Source organism: Ictidomys tridecemlineatus, chromosome 12 (assembly GCF_052094955.1).
Source record: "Ictidomys tridecemlineatus isolate mIctTri1 chromosome 12, mIctTri1.hap1, whole genome shotgun sequence".
Lineage (NCBI taxonomy): Eukaryota > Metazoa > Chordata > Mammalia > Rodentia > Sciuridae > Ictidomys > Ictidomys tridecemlineatus.
In genome coordinates this window covers 105,853,188-105,872,347 of record NC_135488.1, presented here as the reverse complement: position 1 = coordinate 105,872,347, position 19,160 = coordinate 105,853,188, and the positions used below count along the sequence as shown (strand labels likewise).

Here is a 19,160-nt window from a genome sequence, read left to right as displayed (position 1 = left end):
TCCTGTTTTCTATCCTTTGTCATCACTGGCTTTCCCTAAGAACTCCTCCTTAAACAAACTCTGTGTCTTGTGACTTTTGTAGTTGCAATACACTTTCATTATAAATTTCTCTTTCAACAGAGGTCTGTTGACGTAGTGATAAAATATGGAAGAGAAAAGTATCTTATAACCTATAATTATAATTAAAGTCTCAGTGGGCCTGAAAACCTGTACTGTGATCTTCCAAAGAGCTTGTCACCTTTTCTCCCACCTCCAGGATAGAGAAAGCCTTCCTCAGGAACACTGGCTAAGTGTCCTTCCTCAGGTTAGATAAGGGTCTGGCAAAAGGGAAGCCTTTGTTGTTGAGAATGCTCTGGGCATCCTGCAAAATTCTTCTCCATGGGTCAAAACTTTGCAGAAATCTTCCTCAAATATTAAAAAAATAATCTAATGGAGTTTCTGGAGGTAACACCCAGGAAAATGTGGGTGGGTGCGCAAGAGGAGCCCTATGGGAGTTTCTCACGTTCACCTCCAATAATTCATCAAAATCACTATTGCATATTCTATCAGATTATGGCTCTCTGATCCTCCACTTCAGGTATTCTCTTCTCTCCAAATTCTAGGTGGGAATTTGTCCTGTGACCTCAATTCTCTGCCAGATCTAAGAAAAATCACTGGATTTCATTTTTTTAAGCTTTTCTCTTATTGTGAGGATGAAAGTGACAAATTCTAAGTTTTACATGTCCAAGACAATCATTCGACACTGAAAGTTTTCTTGGTACATAGTATATGCCCACTTATTTTTTGGACAGGTAATTCAAAGTAAATAAATTTTGAAAAAATACCCTCAGAATAAAAATGTAACCATTTTATTAAGGCTTAAGATATACACTTTATCATGACATTGTCACAGGGAAGAAAGCATTAAAATTCACTTATTAAACAATTCTTAAGATACTTATTTCAGCCTGGAAAAAACTCCTCAACTGTAGAGAAAGTGTTAAAGGCACTGGGAAATCTCATTTCTCTGCCAAGCTGCTAATGCTTGTTTGATTTGAAGTTGAGAAAATTTAACATAATTAAAAAAAAAATTATAAAGCTACAACATTCTTTTCTAACCTTTATATTAAAGAAAACTATTTGTTTTACTTCCTTGTTTAGTTTTGAATTGCTTAAATTTATAAATAATAAGCACATATAACTTTTCAATACAAAAATATGATTAAAAATTTCCATTTTGAAAATAAATTGTACAATGTTAGTCATTAAAACTTGGCTATAAAATAAAAAAGTTAAGAACCATATTTAACTAGATGAATTGATACTGTTTATAGGATCTGAAACACTTACCCAAACTAACAATAGATTAATAAACCAAGCTTTAGAAGCTGTTCAAAAATGTTCAGCATGTAATCATATTTACTACATCATATTTACTCCTTGGCCTGGGAGATCACTTCTTTAGAGACCATGCCTTTTATTTTTCCTCTACTTCTCCTCCTATCACAACTTTGGAAATATGCGATCAATAAATATATAGTGAATTAAAAAAAAGAAGGAAAGTCATATGTAGACTATTTGATCTACCCAAATTCTTACAGAGAATTCCTGCATAAGATTTAAAGTATCTCTAAAAATCCTAAAATTACCAAAATGTGGCTTACACAGGGGTTCTCATTGGTAAAACTTTTTTTGGGTGAGGGGGGTGTAGCAATTATTTATTACTTTAAAAGTCAGTTCTCTCTTTTGTAAGACTGTTAGGTTAAATTAATCTTAATTATATAACTAAAAAAACAAATACAGAAGTTTATCAATAAATCTTTTGGTCTGACTTGGTTATCTGTTGTGTTATTAAAAAACCATTCCCACAACATAGTAATTTAATAAAACAATAACAACATTTATTTTGCTCATACACTTGTAATCTGATTAAGGCACATCAAAGTCACCTGTTACATATAGTGACGCAAAATGTAGGGGATGAAATCGTTGGTAAAACTCTTAATCTTAGCGGCTTTCTAGAAACAAGAATACTCATTCACTGTAAAGGAAACTAAATGTTAACAAGGACATACCTTCTGATGTTGTAAGAATCTTCGTGTCTTTGGGGGCCAAGGCATGTCCAGCATGACTGATAGTCCAAACTGGAAAGCATCTGTTTGTCAAAGAGTACAAAGCTTTTGCAAATGGCACATAAAAAGAAGAAAAACCCGGGTTACCTAGGAAAGAGACAAAGACCTTAGATTAATCAAACTCCTGTAAGAAGATGCAGACTAGAAAGGAAAGGTCAATTTCTCTTCACACTGTGCTCTACAAATCCTGCAATTTTATACCTATACTTTAATTTTTAATATCCTTTCTACCTTAAGTCTGGGAATAACCACTCAGAAAATTCTGTTCCTGCTTTTTCTCCAACTATTTCAAGTAAATTCTCCCTATTCCTCAATACACTAACTGGAATCACTAAACACAAACCAAGTGCTTAAACCCAAACACTGAGAGTCATTCTTGGTTTCTCCCTGTCCTTCACATCCAGCTTACCAATAAGTTCTGCCAAGTTAGCTTCCAAAATGCATCTCAAATTTGTCCATCTCTCTCCATTAGTGATCATCACTTCCCAGGTTTCCTACAACAGCATCCTAACAGGTCTGTCGGCTCTTGTCCCCTTGGAATCCATTCTTCAGGAAACCATAGAGATATATCTTCAAATCTCATCCTTTTTAAACACCGTTGAGTGGCTTCCCACTGTCATTTGGATAAAGTCTGAAATCACTAACACTGTCTATAAGACCCTTCAAGGTTTGACTGGCTCATTTATTAAGCTGCATGAAAACTAAACAAACAGGCCAGTCAAATCAAGGTTACTATCCCACACAAAGAGAACATTAAGGAATACTCAGTGTGGACTTGTCATTATCACAAGTACTTATGCTGCAAACTGATGTATTATCTTTGAAGGACACAAACTAATACATATTTTTCTTGTGTGTATTCAGAAAGTATTTTTGACATACTTCTGATATAGAGAAATTGAATAAATAAATTATCTTTTTAAAAAGATTCAATCTAACACATGTGCATTGGAAAACGACAGTGAAATGGGGTTTTCATCTTGCAATTGTCTGGTTCATCTTCACAGTTACTAGTCCACTGCTATCACTATCTATTTCTCCATTCAATTTATTGATTTCTTCTTGTTAGGTTTTCTCCACCTTACTTGAGTGCACTGATATAAATAAACACAGACAAACTTCACTGATTTTTTTCTCAAGGGTTCATATCTTTCAGTTTCCTGGTTAGGCAGCACAGCAAGGTGCACAGATTCTAAGCCAGGTGTAGTAGAGCATGCTTGTGGAAGGCTAAGGTTGGAGGATCACTAGAGTCCAGGAGTTCTTGACTAACCTGGGCAATATAGTAAGAACCTATCTCAAAATAAGGAGCTGGGGGGTGGGGGCGGGGTTATGGCTCAGTGGTAAAGCACTTGCCTAGCATGCATGAGGCACTGGGTTTGATCCCTGGCACCACTTAAAAAAATAAACAAATAAAATAAAGCTATTATGTTCATCTACAGCCAAAAAATTTTTTTTTTTTTTAAAAAAGGGCTGGGGATATACCTCAGTTGGTAGAGTGCTTGCCTTGCATGCACAAAACCCTGGGTTTAATCCTCAACACCATAAACAAAACAAAACAAAACAAACAAACAGACAAAAAAACAAAACAAAACAAAACAAAAAACCCAAAACGGAGCTGGGCACCATGGCACACACTTGTAATCCCCTATAATGGCCTCATAGGCAGTGTTAGTGATTTGGGGGATGGAAGCAGGAGGATCACAACTATGAGGCCAGCTTCAGCAACTTAGTGAGACTCTATGTCAAAAATTTAAAAAGATGCTGGGGATGTAACTCAGGAATCAAGTTCTATCCCCAGCAAAGACTGGAGCCAGAGTGCCTGGTTTGGAGTCCTGGCTTCCCCACTTACGAACTATGTGAACTTTGACAAGTTATTTAACCTCTCTGTGTCCTATTTCTTCATCTATGAAATGGAGATAATAGTCATACTACTTTGTGTAATAACCAAATGAATTAATTCAACATTGCCTGCAACATAATATGTGCTACATAAATATTAGCAATTCAAATTTGTAAACCAACGTATAGCCATACTGTCAGTTTGCTTTTGTTGCATTCTAATACATATATATTCTGTATATATGTAGTTTTAATTAGTCTTATAATAGCTCTATAAAGTAGGTGGCATCAGAGATAGTGAATAAACAACCACTTATACCAATATGTGGCACACAGTAAGAGCTCAATAAATTGTATCTATTATTATTATTAAAATTAAAAACTGATTTAACATTAAGAAGATAGTAAAGATAACAACTACATAATTTAGATGCAACATCTACAATGTCAGGATATATAAAAACCAATGAGTACTAGATAATAGAACAGCTATGAAATAAATTTTTCTTCCTCTCTGGGAATAAGTTTGAGTTTTTTTCCCTTACTAACCATAAGGACTTAAGAAAACCCCCTTAATGTTCTGAGCCATTATTTCATCATCATCAAGTAAATGATGATGCCTATGACTACATGCTCATTCACTCTATTTGGCATTATAGCTTCTCTTGCATTTTCTTTAGGCCATCAATTATTTTTTGAGCATTTACCATATGAAAACCACCAAGCAAGGCACAAGACAGATAATCTGAGGAAAGACAACACTAAGCAAAGGCTCTCAAGAAATAAAGAACATGAAAAAAAAAGAAAAGAAAAGAAAAGAAAAGAAAGTACATGGCTCCTAAAGCAACAGAAGAGAGTCCAATTCTTGGTTCTTCTTTTCTATATCTAATGTATGGATTGCATTCAGTGGGGCTATACCACTGAGCTACATCGCAAGCCCTTTTCAAATTTTGAGACAGGTTCTCAATAAGTTGCCTGGGCTGGCCTCAAACTTGTGATACTTCTGCCTTAGTCTTCCAACGTGCTGGGATCACAGGTTTGTCACTATGTTCAATGGTAATCTGACTTTTAATCTAAGTAATACTGGAAGAGTGAGTATAGCAGGGTTAAGGCATGAGCAGATTTACATTTAAAAATATTTTTCTGGGGGTTGGGGTTGTGGCTCAGTGGTAGAGCCCTCACCTCGCACGTGCAAGACCCTGGGTTCGATCCTCAGCACCACATATAAAAAATAAATAAATAAACAAGTGAACAAAAATTTGAAAAAAAAAATTTTTCTGTAGCCAAAGAATAATTAGGAAATATTATGAAAATTTTTGCAGCATAAATTTAGAACAGATGAATGAAGTGGATAACTCTCTAACATGCTCACTCAAAAAGAAACGGAATAGTCCTATTATCAAAGAAATTAAAATTTTAGTTAATAATTTTCCCACAAAGAAAATCTAGGTCTGTATGGATTCACTGGTGAATTCTATCAAATACTTAAGGAAGAAATAATACCAAATCTATAAAACTCTCCCAGAAAATGGACAAGGAAGGAACTTTTCCAGTTCTTTGTATCAGGACAACATCACTTTCATACCAAAACCAGGCAAAGACATTACAAAAAAAAAAAAAAAAGAGAGAGAAGAAGAAGAAAAATATATACCAATGGCCCCATGAAGATAGCTAGAAAAACCCTAGGAAAATTTTACTAAACTGAGTCCATCAAAATGTAAAAAAATACATAATGTATGGAAATTAATTACAGTGAATTAATGTGTGAATTATTATAATAAAATCATAAAATTAAAAAAATACATCATGACACAGTAGAGTTTTTCACAGGAAAATATAATTGGTTTTGTACTGAAAAATTAATTAATATTATGCACACTTACTAACTGAAAGGAAAACCATAATAGGATCCTTTTAATATATCCAGGAAAATTGCAGTTATTTCTTCATGAATATACTTAACAATGAGGCATGTATAATTATAAATGTGCCATACAATGAAGGGAACTTCATGAAATAAAATGAAGAATTCCTGATCTGTAAGTTAATCAATTGCAGCAGAGCACCAGAAATACATCTATGTGTGATGTTGCATATTTTATATAATCCATGCACCAACATTAAAAACTCAATCATGCTAACAATCAGAACTATTTTTGTTAAATCACTATCATATGAAAACATGATGGCCAATAAACAAAGAAAACATTTCATAGAGGTGTGGCAGGCAGTTAATTTAAAAATTTGATATTTGTTGAATGATACTAAATGAGTCAGGGGCAGAAGTGGTGGGTGTGGTGCAAGCATGGAAATCCAGGCTCCTGCCTTTAGCAGGCACCAGTTATTCAGCTTCAAAGTTTCCCCTTTCTTGTGTATCCTTTCAGATATTTCATGTATTACCTTTTCACATTTTATGTACAAATGACAGTGATGCACACAGTTCTGATCCTTGCTTTTTTTCTTTTGCTATAAATTAAAATTGTTCCACATCAGTACATTAAGTGTTTTTTCTCTTTTTTTTTTTAACTGTATGGATATAACTCTGAAATGAATAAGATCCATCTGACAAGGAGTTAATACCCAAAATACTGAAGAAACTCATACAACTAACAGGTATTTAAGAAAATGTTCAACATCATCACCTATCAGATAAATGCAAATTATAACCAAAATGAGATATCTCCTTACATCTGCTAGAAGAGCTATTAGCAAAAAGACAAGTTCTGGTGAGGATATAGAGAAAAGAGAAACTTTGCACACATTAATGGGAATGTAAATTAGTATAAGCATTATGAAGAATGGAGGTTCCTCCAAAAACTAAAAATAGAACTAGCTAAGACCCAACCTCCACTTCTAGGATGGAAACAAAACCTGTATCTTGAAGAGACATTTGTTCTCCTATGTTAATTGCAGCACTATTCCCAAGACATGGAAACAACTTCAGTGTCCATCAAATGAAGACTGGATAAAGAAAATGTGGTATATATTCACAATTGAATACTACTCAGCCTTCAAAAAAGGAAGAAATACTGCCATTTGTTACAACATGGTAAACAAGAGGACATTATAGTAAATTAAATAAGCCAGGCACATAAAGACAAATACTTCATAATCTCACTTATATACAGGATTTAAAAAAGTCAAACTCACAGAAGCAGAGAACAGAATGCTGGTTACCAGGGTGGGAAGTAAAAGAGTTGGGGAGATGCTGGCCAAGAACACAAAAGTTCAGTTAGACAGGCAAATAAGTTGAAAGGATCATACATCACAGTAACTACAATTGATAACAATGTAACCTTGAAAATTACTAGGAGATTTCAAGTATTCTCAGCACAAAAAAAGTATGTGAAGTAACTCATATATTAATTACCTTGGTTTAGCCATTTTGCAATGTGTACATGTATCAAAATATTGTGTATATCATAAATATATACAGATATGTAAATTTTGTTAATTAAAATATATATGCAGAGTAGGGAATAATCAGTGTGTAGTTGAAACTGAAGCTAGGCACAAGTAAAAGGGAAGAGTTATCCAAAAGTATGGGTATTTCTCCAGTTCCATTATTTCCTTTTACAAGTGTGGAATATATAACATCTATTCCCTTGAAGGCCTTGGGGAATGCAATGCGAAATTCCTAATGAAGGTGTGTTAGCTCTTGTTCTCCCTTGGCCTCCGCTAAAAACTCCATCAGATTATCAACTTCATATTATAGCCCCTAACTCTATTACTTCCTGTATGTCTGCATTGTAAGTAGAAAGAAATAAATTATCTCATTTTAAAATTTATTTCTCACTGGGTAAGTCTTCTTACTCAAACCTAAAAGTTTAAGTTTTAAAAAAGTAGCCATGGCTTGTTGTAATTCTCTGTATCCAGTGTACCTAGCAGCACTGGGCTGGACACATGACAATCATTTACAGTAAGTTTTTTCAAAATGAAAACATGACCAATAACATGATGATCCAATTTATAGCAGAGACAGAAATGGAACACACAATATAAGATGTTTAAATATGATTGCATGCTTCATACTTCACCATTTAAATGTTATGACTTATGTCATACTTTACAAACCATGAACTAAACTTCCTGGTTAAGAAACCACAAAGAAAATTACATGGGCTTTGCTTATGCAACTAAACAAGAGCTATACACCCCTTCTCCATCCCCTACCCCCTGTCTCTCTCTTTCTCTCTCAGATCTCTAGAAATAGGAATGTTGAAAAACATTCCAGTACAAAAAGGCAAGTAAATACTTTTTAAATCAAATGTTTGTATCAAAATGTGCTATAAACACACACCCAAAGAACACATAATAGTAAAATGCTCAAGCAAAGTACAACAGAGACTATGATTATAATATTTAGACCCTGACAGTCAATGAATTCCATTTAAGCACTGTACTTATAGACTATGCCTTCCAGTTAACTTTACAGGGGACAAAACTGTCATATATCAAGTTAGCATGACTCACCATTTATATAGAAGGTTATCATGTGTAAACTTTGGGCTCTTCCACAGAGCCTTGTCTGCTAGATCTCTAATTATTGGATTCATAGCACAAGACACTTCATTTGATTCTATATTACCAACTGAAAATTAAATGATTTAGTATGTTCTACAGTGAGTTATCAAATTGCCTCTTTTGCTCAGTTCAACTATTTAAAATAAGTCCAAATACATTGTTGTTTAACAGAAATTCTAGATCTAAGGTTCACTAGAAAAGATGAAACTAAATTAAAAGTTCTTCATCTGCTTTTCAGGATCTGGCTGGCAGTGGGTTAAAGTTTAGATTCATTTTCATTTTATAGGATATACAACCACTTCCCTCTAAAGGTGAGTTACCACTAGCTAGTCTAGCATAGAAATGGCCTCCAGGAACATTCTTCCTACCCACTCTCCCAACTTACTGGGCTTGATGACACAAATATCACAGATGCAAAAACTGCCTGCATAAGACTTGGTATTGGTAACTGTTCTGATATTTGCAAAAGTTATATGTGAGGTTTTTTTCCAGGTTCACTGATATAGTATTTTAAACATCCTTATTAACTGAGCTTTTCTTTAAAGAGTTTAATTATAGAAAAATGCCATTACAAATCTGTTCGATCTATGCAACTTGGTTTTAACAATATTATGAGGACTCTAATACATATTTTTAAAGATAATAAATAGTTTCTCGAATGACTTGACAACCAGTTGATAATGAGAAGTGAATCACAGGAGCACATCAAAATAAGATAATTTTTTTTTGTTTATGTGACACTAAAACCTGACACTGTTAATGTCAAACTCATAACACGTCACTATAGTGAGGACAGTAATGACTCACCTGGTGGATGAGGGATGTCAGCTCAAAGAACATTTCAGTTGTCAAAAACAAGAAAACTTGAATTGCCTTAAAATTTTCAAGTTATGTGTAAAAGAAAATTGATAGAGATTTTTTCAATTTTATCAACAATACTAAAACTTTGCATGACATTACCAAGAGTTATAAAGCTGATTATTAATTAAACTATTTTTAAACTGATAACAAAAAACAAATGTTGGCCACAGATGCTAGAGGAAAGATGAGAATATAAATCTATTTTTTTTAATTGTAATATGGAGAGGAGAGCAAAAAATATGCAGGCCAAAAAGTATACAGGGAAAAAAGAAGTGACTCAGGTAGTTAATTAATTATGAAAATTCTATGTTAATCTTCTGCATTTTTAATGTATATGCTATTAAATTTATAGTTGATTTTTTTCTTCTAAATACTGTTCATTTTCAAGCCAAGTGATTAAAAAAAAAGAAAAGAGAAATAGTGATGGCTATCTGTATAAAGTCTTCTTATCCAGATTTTTCTACTTACCAGGAATAATGAAAATAAGCAGTTTAGGTCTGTTGACATTTTGATCATTAAAGAGGTCATCCCAGGGACCACATTTTAGAACCTGTGTTTCAACTCCACCACACAGAACAAATTCCTCATGTACAGGGATTTCTTCCTTGATTTCTGAGTCCATTTCTAAATAAAGGGAGAAAAGCAGCAAAATGTAAAACTTTGAGCCAAAAATAATTAACTGAAGAATTAAAAAGACAATTTTCAAAATACCAAGAAAGAATGCTACAGTGTATATAGAAGACTAGCCAGCTATTCTTCTGGGGGTGATATACTGGGAACTGAACCCAGGGGTGTGCTCTATCACTGAACTATATCCCCAATCCCTGCTGCCTTTTAAATTTTTTGAAATAGGATCTCATTAAATTGAAGCTGGCCTCAAACTTGTGATCCTTCTGCCTTAGCTTCTTGAGTCTATGGTATTGTAGGTAAGTGCCACCATGTGGCACATCCAAGAGCTACTCTCGATTCTAGGAATGAAAGATAAAACACACATAGATGGTAATAATGAAAACAGCCTTTGGGAAGCAATCTAGCAGCACTAGTCTATACCCATTAAAGGCATATACTTCAATTTAGTCATTTTGAGGAACTGATTCTAAAAAAATATCAAAAATACTTTTTAAAACTAATGCATGGGGGACTGTGGCTGTGGCTCAGTGGTTAGTGCACTTGCCTGGCATGTGTGAGGCACTGGTTTGGTCCTCAGAACCACATACAAACAAATAAATAAAATAAGGATCTATCAACAATTAAAAAAATTTAAAAAAACCTAATGCATGGAATGCTATTTATTATGGTGAAAAGCTGAAGATCCTATATAGTCATTAATGAAGGAATGGATAAGTGAATTATGATAATCCATTTTGCCGATACTAAAAATTCTATCGACTCAATTTTGGGAATGATTAAACAAGCTGTAGTTCAATATTATGACCAAATGTTACATTCCATCAAGACTGCTATGAAGTTGCTTATAATTTATCCATTTACTTTCTAACATTTTTAAGATTTCATTTCTCCAGTTTGATGTTCTGTTGTCACTGCTATTCTCTTTGTTTATGCCTTTACTATTTTTACTGTCAGCTTAGGGAATTTAGGGAGTAGGAAGAAATAATATACATTCTAATCTCCATGTTTAACAAGAAGTCATACACTCTTTTTTTCTTAAATAACAATACTAAGAAAAATGAAAAATCCTTACTTAAAAAGTGGGGACCACTCTTTATTCAAAATATATTGATTAAATAAACAAAACTATCATTCAACTTTTGGGATGAATTGACTTTTAATTCACTAATAAATGTCACTGTAGCTCAGTCTCCAAAACTATCTTAAACAGAGTGTTTCTATAAAGGTCTTCTGACATTTACCATGTATTAGAAACAATATTAGATGGAGCTGTGAAACAAAGTATTAAATTAGAACTGACTGTGAAGACACACGCCACACTTTCACCAGAGGAGAATTCTGAGTTATTAAAAATACACTCAACTTATAAATATTTGAGACTATGACATCTTGGGAGTTTGATTAGCCACCAAACTAATGAAAATCCAAGTAGATATGAAATTTAAGTATAGTATATAAAAATTGGAAAACAAGCAGTTGCAATTCTAAAACATTTCAAATAAAATAGAACAGAGAAGCATGAATTTACATGTATTTCTAAAGAATCTTTTACTTTCCTTCACTCTTATATTTCTGATTCCCATGCAGCTATGTATAAGAAGAAAATGAAAACTAAAAAAAATATGAGAGTTTGAATTCTTGCTTACCTAAGAATCCAAAGTAATTCAGTTCTGCAAGCAAGTGTCAGATTAACAAAGAAAAATGTGTTACAATTATATATTGAAAAAGGGTGATGGTTCCACCTTCAGCCTCAGTCTATAAATGATCTTGAAGGAAATAAATCTGATAAGCATCAAGATCTAGGTAGGGTGAAAAATCAAGTGTGAACATAACTTGTGCAATCTAGGCAGACCTGTTTTCTTAAATGCAGGTGTTCATTTGTAGATATGTAGAACATATAACAATGTTAGAAACCAATGGGTTTCTAACTTTACGTGGTAAGAGAATTTTTTTCCAACTAAATTGTATGCAAATCTAGACAATATTTAACAGAGAAAACCAGTATCAAATGGGTATAAAACTTAAAAAAGAGATTCAAATCTATAAAATTTGTTATTATAGTATTTATAATGTAAATATTTATAATAACAAGTCTTTATACTGTAGCTAGACAATAACCTTACAACTTAACTAATGAACAAAAATAAGTGGAGTATGGGGCTGGGGATGTGGCTTAAGCGGTAGCGCGCTCGCCTGGCATGCGTATGGCCCGGGTTCGATCCTTAGCACCATATACAAACAAAGAATAACTAAAAAACTACTTTTTAGTTATTCCTTCATTAATAACTAAAAAATGAATATTAGAATTTTCTCTCTCTCTCTCTAAAAAGTTTATAAAAAATAAGCGGAGTTGTAAATATATTTGATCAGGCTTCAGCATACATATGCAAATAATGCCTACATTTTATTTTAGGTACTAGAATTGCTTTAGGTACTAGAATTGCCAATGCTAATTAAAAACAAAAACCAAAAAACTCGTGTTGCTATTTCCAGATAGTCTTCAATTAAATTACATTTAACTTAGTAAGATAGTTTTCTTCCAATGCTTAATAATAATAATAACTTGTATTATTTATTACATAAGTGGATAAGAGCTTCTAACTCCTCAAATTGCTAACTCATCAAAAAACAATATAAGAAAATAAACAAAAAGTCAATGGCTCTATTTCAAGTTTTTTTTTTTTTTTTTAGTGGTGGCCTAATAGCTAATATCAATATGTTAGTTATATTCATTCAATGTTGAGTATACAAATAACAGAGGTGAGTCTGAGAGTTGTTTTTAATTAGAGGTACTTTTTTTGTTTAAAATATAAATTAAAATTAAGTTTGAATCTGCATTAGCAAAGGCAGAGGCAGACTAGCTTGCTTCCAAATAATCTCCATAGAGGACAATTAGAAAAGCCAGAGGAAATATTTTTTAAAATTTGTTCAAAAAGTCAGTAACCACTATAAGAATTGTGTAAGAACATATAACAAGTGTATAAAAAGGGAAACAGAAAATGCAATTAATATAAAACTAAGAGGATAACAGAGAAATGAGACAGAACAAAGATTATGACCTATCAAGTCATGCAAAATACAAATAAAAGCACAAGTACAGAAAAATTTAGTCTTGAGATATATACCTATTAGGAAAAAAGATGGAAATCAAGGATCTAGGTAAAGGAATATGAAAAAGCAGACAAATTCAAGTAAATAAAGTAGAAAAAAGATAATGATGAAGAGTAGAAATCAATAAGCCAGGGACAAAGGTTTATATTAGAAAGCACTACTGAACCCAAAATTCTGTTCTTTGGAAAGACCTATAAATAAGTAAGCCCGTGAAGAGACTTATCAAGGAAAAAGAAAGCCCAAATAATCAATGTTACAGGTGAAAAAAGGACATCTCTCCAGATTCAAAAAGATGATAAAATAATATGAGCTTGGGGATGTAGTTTAGTGGCACAGAATGTACAAGGATCTGGGTTCAATCCCTAGCACCATTCCCCTCCTTCCAAAAGGAATATTTTAAAGAACTTATGCCATTAAATTTAGCATGGAAAACTTCTAAGAAAAACAGATACCAAAAGACTAGAAGAATCTTAATAGATGTATGTCTATTCAAAACACAGAATTCATAATTCTTGATAAAATGAAAGAATCAATACTTCAATGAAAAAATAACACCAATCTTGTATGTCCAGAGAATAGAAAAAGAACTGCTTCTCAATTCATTTTATGAATCCAGCAAACTTTGATATCAATACCTAACAAGGATAATATAAGAAAAGAAAATTATAGGCCAATGTCCCTCATGGGTATAAATGCAAAAACTCTACTCAGAATATTAGCATATCAAACCTAGTAATATATAAAATACATGACAGCCAAATTGTGTATATATCAGAAACAAAATGTTGTTTAAATATTAAAAAGTTAATCATTTTAATTGACTATATTAATTGAATAAAGGAGAGAAAGCACATAATCACCTCAATCTGCACAGAAGTATATTTGATAAAAACCCAATATCATGAATCCCAATAGTCACTCTTAAAAAAGAAACATATCTTCTTTTATAAAATATAAATATAAAATACATTTGTAAATATAAAGTATATATAAAACTTATAGCAAACATATCATTAAAAGTGAAATACTGAATGCCTTTCTGAGTTTGGGGTCAAGAAACAGAGGTCTGCTACCAACACTTCTAACTCTAAATTTGAGGTCTTAAGCCAATGCAACCAGACATGAAAAAGAAATAAGGGTATGTGAATTGGATAGGAAGAAAATGTCATTCTTCACAACATGATTACATAAGAGAAAATCCAAAAGAATAAATATACACTATTTGAATGAACAAGTGGATGCAACATGGTCTTTAGATTAAAAAAATTACTAAAAACCAAATACATTTCTATATACTAGCAATGAGCAACTAGAAAGTGAAACTTTTTTTTGAAAAGATACCACTTATAACTACATGAAAAAAATCCAATACTTACAAACAAATCTAACAAAAGAATTATAAGATTTACACAGAAAGCTTTACAATTTCCTTGAATATCTCTAATTACTAGAGATCTTGAACATTTTTTCTGTATTTGTTGATTGATTATATTTCTTCTGTGAGGTGTCCAGTTTCATAGCCCATTTGTTGATTGGATTATTTGATTGCTTTTTTTGGTGTTAAGTTTTTTGAGTTGTTTATATATCCTGGAGATAAATGCTCTATTTGAGGAGTGACACAGCCACATAAATGTTTATAGCAGCTCAACTCACAATAGCTGAACTATAGAACCAATCTAGGTGCCCTTCAACAGATGAATGGATAAAATGTGGTATATATACAAAATGAAGTATTACTCAGCCTTAAAGAAGAATGAAATTATGGCATTTGCTGGTAAATGGATGGGACTGGAGAATATCATGCTAAGTGAAATAACCCAATTCACCCAAACCAAAGGCTGAATGTTTTTTCTGGTATGTGGATACTAATTCACAATGGGGAGTGCTAGGGAAGAATAAAAGTACTTTGGATTAGGTAGAGGGGAGTGAAGAGAGGTCGGGGATATATTAGGAAGGACAATAGAAAGAATTGGACATTATTACCCTATGTGCATATATGACTACACAACCAGTGTGATTCTATATCATGTGCAACCAGAAAAATGAGAAGTTATACTCCATTTAGGTATGATGTGTCAAAATGCATTCTACTGTCATGTATAACTAATTAAAACAAATTTTAAAAAATGAATGAAATTGATAAACTGTCAAGGAAAAACACATGAAAACACAAGTTGCTAAAATCAAGAATGAAACAGGTTACTGCTGAAGACCCTGCAATACCATTACTGATACCAAAACCAGACAAGGACAGGACAAAAACAAACTAAACAAACAAAACCACCAATACCTCTCTTACAAAATATTAGTAAACAGAACCCAGCAACATATAAAACAAATATTATACCACAATCAAGTGAAATTTACTCCAAGAATGTTCAACATTCAGGAATCAATGAATGTCACAATAGCTAAGCTGTGGAATCCAACCTAGATCCATTTCAAAAGATGAATGGATAAAGAAACTGTGGTATATATACACAATGGAATATTACTCAGCATTAAAAGAGAATAAAATTATGGCATTTACAGGTAAATGGATGGAATTGGAGAATGTCATGCTAAGCGATGTAAGTCAATCCAAAAAAAACCAAAGGCTAATGTTCTCTCTGATAAGTGGATGCTGATCTATGTGGGAGGGGCATGGGAAAAATAAAGGAATTTGGGGAAGGGGGGAGAGGGGGCACAGGGGTAGTAGGTAAGATGGTGGAATGAGATAGACACCATTACCCTGGGTACATGTGTGATTGCACAAATGGTGGGACTCTGCATTGTGTACAACCAGAGAAATGAAAAGTTGTGCTCCATTTGTGTACAATGAAAAGAAATGCATTCTGCTGTGATAAATAACCAATTAGAAAAAAAAAATCAATGAATGTAACTCATCATATCAATAAGCTAAAGTCATATCAATTGACTAACTGCACACTTACCATGTGACCCAGCATTTTACTCTTGGGCTTTTATCCCAGAGAAATAAAAACTTTATGTTGATTCAAAAACCTTCAAACAAAGGTCCATGGCATCTCAAATCATCATAGTCCAAAAATGCATACAACCCAATTGTCTTTCAATGAGTGAATGGTTAAACTCAGTGTAGGATCCCTAAATACTACTCAGCAACAACAACAACAAAAATGATTGATACAAATAACTTGGATGGAATGGAAAGCAATTATATTGAGTTAAAGAAAAAAACAAAAGCCAAAAGCCAGTTTTAAAAAGTCAAGTACTTATGATTCCATTTATGCAACTTTCTTGAAATGATATTTTTTTTAGAGATGGAGAGATTGGAGTAGGACTAGATGGTTCTATAAAGCAGCAGATATAAAGTCTTGTGCTAATGAAATAATTCTGTATCTTGCTTTATTATTATAATTATTATAAAAGCTACATGTGTGATAAAATTGCATAGAACTGTGTACACACACAAATGAGTGCTTATAAAATTGGTGAAATTTCAATTAACTGTATATTACACCAATGTCAATCTCAATTACCTGGTTTAATATTGTTTTGTTGTCATTCAAAATGTTACCATTGGGGAAGCTTGGCTGAGAAGGGATGGGGACTTTCTTGTACAGTTTTTTTGCACCTCTATAAAATCTATAATAATTATTCAAAACAAAAAATTAAAACCACAAAACTTAATTATGCATTTATTTAATTGCAAACTGTTTAAGTGGTATGACAAAGAAAAATCAGGAATACCACACAGCTCCATATAAACTTCAAAACATACAGTTGCAAGTCAACATATAATATAAATACATAAACAGAATACCTTTAAGGTCACTGTAACTATTTGTATCTACTCCATCTTACTCCAAAATAACCTGTTAATGGAAGTAACTGTTTTCTATATCCTGATTTACAAATAATTTCCCCCACTTGCAACAAACCACTTTTTTTTGTAGTTCTTTTCATTTGCAAAGTACATTCAAATCCTTTCTCATTTAAACAAAGCCTACAAAGTAGAGAGTGTAATCAACATAGTGAGAAATTGAAGGTCAAGTTTTTTCAAGGTCGTTTAATGGCAAAATCAATTTTATAGTCTTTGGACTCCTATTACACTATTTTTCCAGCTACATATTATGTCAAAAATTTTATGTACTATTTAAGATCAAAGAACAAATTACATAATGTTGTAGGGGAAAGTCCAAGAGAGAATAAGTATGATATGTGTTAGACCAAGATTCTATCTGGTGTTCTAAGCCTCTGCTAGATAAGTGGATATATGAACAGCAATTTTGCAACATTTTTTCCTCTTACACCTTTTACATTCACTTTTTTTTCTTATACCTTTTCAACTTTCTCTAATTTTGCTATTTGAATATGTGCTGCATGAGAGTTGTCAAATCTGTACAAGTGGGTCAGAAAACCAAACTTAGATGATGAATATAAAATCCATTACTACTGTTGAGGAAATAAAAAAACTAAGGCATACATTACACTCAGGATGGATTTGCTAAATTATCTTGACTTTAAAAGATGTTTTCCATAATTCTTTTATTGCTTCTAATTCACCAATTATTACATCAAATTTGTAAGCACTTTTTTTTTTTTTTAATGTGCCAGAAAACAGCTTTCAGCCTCTTGACATCAAGGACAAGAATTTCAAAAGTTTGAAGACTACTGGACTTGCATGTTAAATACTCATTAAAGCAGTATATTAATTTCCCTTCGCTCAAAGTATAAAGTAGACTTCAAAATTAAGTGCTTGATCCTAAGTATATTATAGTAATTTTACAAGTAAGGAATTGCTGAGAGGTTATGGATCTTTTTATGGGAAGAAAATCACCTAATCTAAAAGCCTTAGTTGTAAAAATACAAGATATTAAAATGTAAAATTTCAGAAAACCACCTGCTGTGTTGCCTTTATCGTCCCCTAACATCCTACATGCTGGGAAGCCAGGCTTCAGGGTCTTCAAGCCTTTCACTTTTAGGTAAAAAAAATGGAAAACACCTAACAGACAACTCAGATATTCTTACTCATAGTTTCAGAAAGAAGTTGAAAGTAAACCTTTTCCACAAAGACTGGAGCTTGTTCTAAATTCTGCTTCTTTTGTTATATATTTCTCTTTTCTGATAGGAATGTGACCTTAGAACTTCAGAAGGGATATTATAAACTCTCCAGAACTGGCAGACAAGACACAAAACAGATGTCCAGTAACTACTTGTGAGCAACAAATGAATTAATGAATCAAGGAACAAAGGGTCCCGATCTCCACGCTGTCTTGGGTGGGGAAAAACTCCCCGAGGTGAGGACACAGTGGGCCTTAAGTGTGAACGGAAAGCGGTGTGCGCACTAGATGCTCGCTGCAAATCACACCCTGGACCTGACTTTGATCCCTCCGGGCCGCGTCCTGCGGGCCGGGTGCCCAACGTCCAGGCCCCTACTCCCCACCGTGGGCTGCATTTAGCAGTCCAAAAGGTGCGTCCTCTAGCTCAGGGGAGCCGCGATAAGCCGGCAGCCCCGGGGCCTCCCGCTCCAGGAAGCTCATGACCGCAGAGGTGTCTCAGCACCGTTAATTCCGGCTCAGTGGAAGGTCCGGCCAAGGGCCGCGAGGCCTCTGTGAGGAGCTGCAGGGAGAACAGGGCCCCGAGCCAGCCCGCCTGATTTCCTGAAAGTCAGCGAAGCCTGGAGAGCTGCACCTCACCTGTCTGCCCACAAGGTCCCCGCTGAAGTTCCTGGGGAGGCGTGCTTGGACCGGAAGTTCCGCCTTATGACGGCACTGCATTGCGCCGCGCTCCGCTCTCGGGGCGCTTACGCGTTTACGGCGCGCTGCGTGCCGGGCGGTGGGATGTTGCTGTTCCTGGCGTGGAGCCGGGTGTTAAGATGCTGCTAAACTACGTGGAGTGGGAGCTGTGTCCTTTTCTCTTTCGTTTGAATTTTATCTGCCTCCTGTTGCCTCTCATCCTTGATATACTCCTGCCTTCCTTTCTCTCTCATTTTTTCTCTATTTCTCCCCTTTTGCTTCCTCTGTCCATTTCTCGCTTCCTGCATCACTGGTTGCATCTCTTCCCTTCACGAACACAGCAAAGTTGATTCTCAGCGGACCTTGTATATTAGTGTGGCCAGCC

General features: G+C 33.9%; 1 protein-coding gene across 3 annotated transcripts in view; it reads right to left on the bottom strand.

The window, feature by feature from the left end:
• Positions 1–18,827, bottom strand: part of Ldah (lipid droplet associated hydrolase) — an 88,678-nt gene extending 69,851 nt beyond the window's left edge. For all 3 annotated transcript variants that reach the window (XM_005322601.5, XM_040271361.2, XM_013357428.4), the window contains exons 1-3: positions 18,737–18,827; positions 9,804–9,959; positions 2,055–2,198 (exon numbers count right to left, since the gene is read on the bottom strand). In XM_005322601.5, coding sequence (XP_005322658.1) covers positions 2,055–2,198; positions 9,804–9,957 — 298 coding nt within the window. In that variant the 5' untranslated portion in view covers positions 9,958–9,959; positions 18,737–18,827. The remainder of the gene's footprint in view (positions 1–2,054; positions 2,199–9,803; positions 9,960–18,736) is intronic.
• Between the last annotated feature and the right edge of the window lie 333 nt (positions 18,828–19,160).